Source organism: Alligator sinensis, unplaced genomic scaffold (genome assembly GCF_000455745.1).
Source record: "Alligator sinensis unplaced genomic scaffold, ASM45574v1 scaffold107_3, whole genome shotgun sequence".
In the NCBI taxonomy this organism is placed as follows: domain Eukaryota; kingdom Metazoa; phylum Chordata; order Crocodylia; family Alligatoridae; genus Alligator; species Alligator sinensis.
Window position 1 is genome coordinate 912,918 of NW_005842578.1, and position 2,249 is coordinate 915,166.

The 2,249-nt window shown below is 65.7% G+C and overlaps 2 protein-coding genes across 3 annotated transcripts in view; one reads left to right on the forward strand and one right to left on the reverse strand.

The window, feature by feature from the left end:
- CKM (creatine kinase, M-type) overlaps positions 1-193 on the forward strand; it is a 2,432-nt gene extending 2,239 nt beyond the window's left edge. Inside the window, exon 7 of the mRNA XM_025214297.1 lies at positions 1-193. This exon is cut by the window's left edge and continues 35 nt beyond it. Coding sequence (XP_025070082.1) covers positions 1-125 — 125 coding nt within the window. The 3' untranslated portion in view covers positions 126-193.
- Positions 194-1,521: 1,328 nt separating this feature from the next.
- MARK4 (microtubule affinity regulating kinase 4) overlaps positions 1,522-2,249 on the reverse strand; it is a 6,878-nt gene continuing 6,150 nt past the window's right edge. For both annotated transcript variants that reach the window (XM_025214295.1, XM_025214294.1), the window contains exon 17: positions 1,522-2,025. In XM_025214295.1, the coding sequence (XP_025070080.1) occupies positions 1,961-2,025 (65 nt within the window). In that variant the 3' untranslated portion in view covers positions 1,522-1,960. The remainder of the gene's footprint in view (positions 2,026-2,249) is intronic.

Below are 2,249 nucleotides of genomic sequence, written 5' to 3' on the forward strand. Positions count from 1 at the left end.
GGCTGGGCTTCTCAGAGGTGGAGCAGGTGCAAATGGTGGTGGACGGTGTCAAGCTCATGGTGGAGATGGAGAAGAAGCTGGAGAAGAACCAGACCATTGACGACATGATCCCAGCCCAGAAGTAGGCACCGTGCCTGCCCCAGCACTGCCAGTGCCTGCCCACAGGCCCAATAAAGCCATGATGGCCCCAGCACTGCTGCCTGCTGTCTGCACTGGGGGCCAGGCAGGGGCATGCCAAAGTGTGGGGCACCGGGGGGCGGGGTGGGGTGCCCTCCATACATTTCATAACTGTTTGTCTCAGAGGAACCTCAGTAGATCATTAAATCCGACCCCCTGCTCTGGGCAAGAAAGATCACTGGGGTCAGATGACCCCAGCCAGGTACTTGTCCAGTCTCCTCTTAAAGACCTCCAGGGTACGGGAGAGCACCACCTCCCTTGGAAGCCCATTCCAGATTCTGGTAACCCTTACTGTGAAGAAGTTCTTCCTGATGTCTAATCTAAATCTCCACGGCAGGGTCCAGGGCCCACAGCCTTGAGCTCCCCCTGAGGCAGGGGGCAGGGGGCGGGCAGGGGCAGGCAGGAGCTGTGCAGTGCTCCCACCCCCGCACCCAAGATGACCTATCTACCCCCCCCCCCAACATATGACAACCTGAGCCCAAAGCTCCAACCTACTCCGGCCCCTGGAAGGGTCTGTCAACTGCCTCCATTTCCCCCCCCCCCGGTGTAGGGCTGGACCCTGCAGGGCTGGGGGGTGGGGGTCAGCCCAGGCCACATCACATCACCTCCGCAGGAGCCCTGCCAGGCAACACCTACACCACCTAGCCCGGGGCTCCCAGGAGCTGGACACCTGGGTTTCCCCCTGCCCCGCCCCCCCCAAGCAGAGCAAGGCAGGGACTCTCCTATGTTTATTTGGGGGCGGGGGGGGGTACAGGCCGTCGCGCCAGGGCCGCAATAACTTAAAAACGTCCCAGGGCTCGGAGCGGCATGGGGAGTGGGGGCTACAGGGACAAACTACACCTATGTACAGGGCTGCGCTGCCCAGGCAGACGGGGAAGGGGAGGGGTTGCACTGGATCCCCACAGACGGGGGGATTGGGGCCAGGGCATCCTCCCACTCCAGCTGGGACCCCAGTGCCCCTCCCTGGGGAAGGCGGGGCAAGGACTTCCACACACCCAGGTCCCCAAAGCCCCTGGCCAGAACACCCCAGTATCCCGTCCCCACCACCCCTGGAGGGCCAGCCTCCCCGGAGTGCGGCCCCTCCCCCAGCATGGACTTGGCACCAGGGCCTGCTGGAGGCAGGGGGAGCCCTGCTAGCCCAGCGCAGCCCCCACGTGCCCCAAGCCAGGCCCTGGCACCAACTCAGCTCCCAGACCCCCTCCCCAGGCAGGACCCCCCGCCCCAACCTGCCTGCCCCAAGCACCCCTCCACTGCATGGGCAACCCGAACCCCAGCCCCAGGTCATCCCTGTACCCCAACCACGAGGCCGTAGCCACCTGCCCCAGGAGCTGCCCTAATCCAGTGCCCACCGAGGGAATGGCTCAGTGCCCAGATGCCCTAGGGCCTATCGGGGAAAGCTGGGCTGCCCCTCCAGCCCCCACGGCCCTGGGCCAGGAGGCAGGGTGGGGACTATGCCCAGCACATGCCAGGGCCTAGCCTCGCACCCAGGCCCTGGCGCTGGACCCTCTCTGGGGCTGTGGCCTGCAGAGGGGTCCTATGGTGGTCAGAGCCCGGCGCTTTGGTTGGGGAGGGTGGGCGGTGCTGGAGACAGAGCTGGAGGCATCTGGCAATGCGGTGACGTCCTAGCCCCATCCTGATGGGCCAGAGAGCCAGCGGTGCTGGGGATGTGCACAGGTCCCAGCTCTGGCACGGCGCTTCGAGGTGGGGACGGTGGCAGTGCAGACCCTCAGCCTCCGCGGGCAGCTGGGCAAGGCGGGGGCGGCGGGCAGGGCGCTTGTCACTGTCACACTCCTGGGACGTCGGAGCAGCCAGGGTTCTGCTTCCGCTTGATGCCCAGGTAGATGGCCACTGTGGAGGCATAGGCATCAGCATGGGGCCAGGGCCAAGACCCCACTCAGCTGTGCCTGGGTCTGGGGGCTGCCTGTACGGCAGGCGGGGTCTGTGCGAGACAGGCTGAGGGGCCCTGGGGAGAGTGAGGGGTTGGGAGGTGCTAAGAATGGGAAGGGCAGGGACGTGTGTGGGAGGGTTAAAGACAGCCCAGAGGTGTGCAGGGGGGTGGAGGGGTGGTCTGG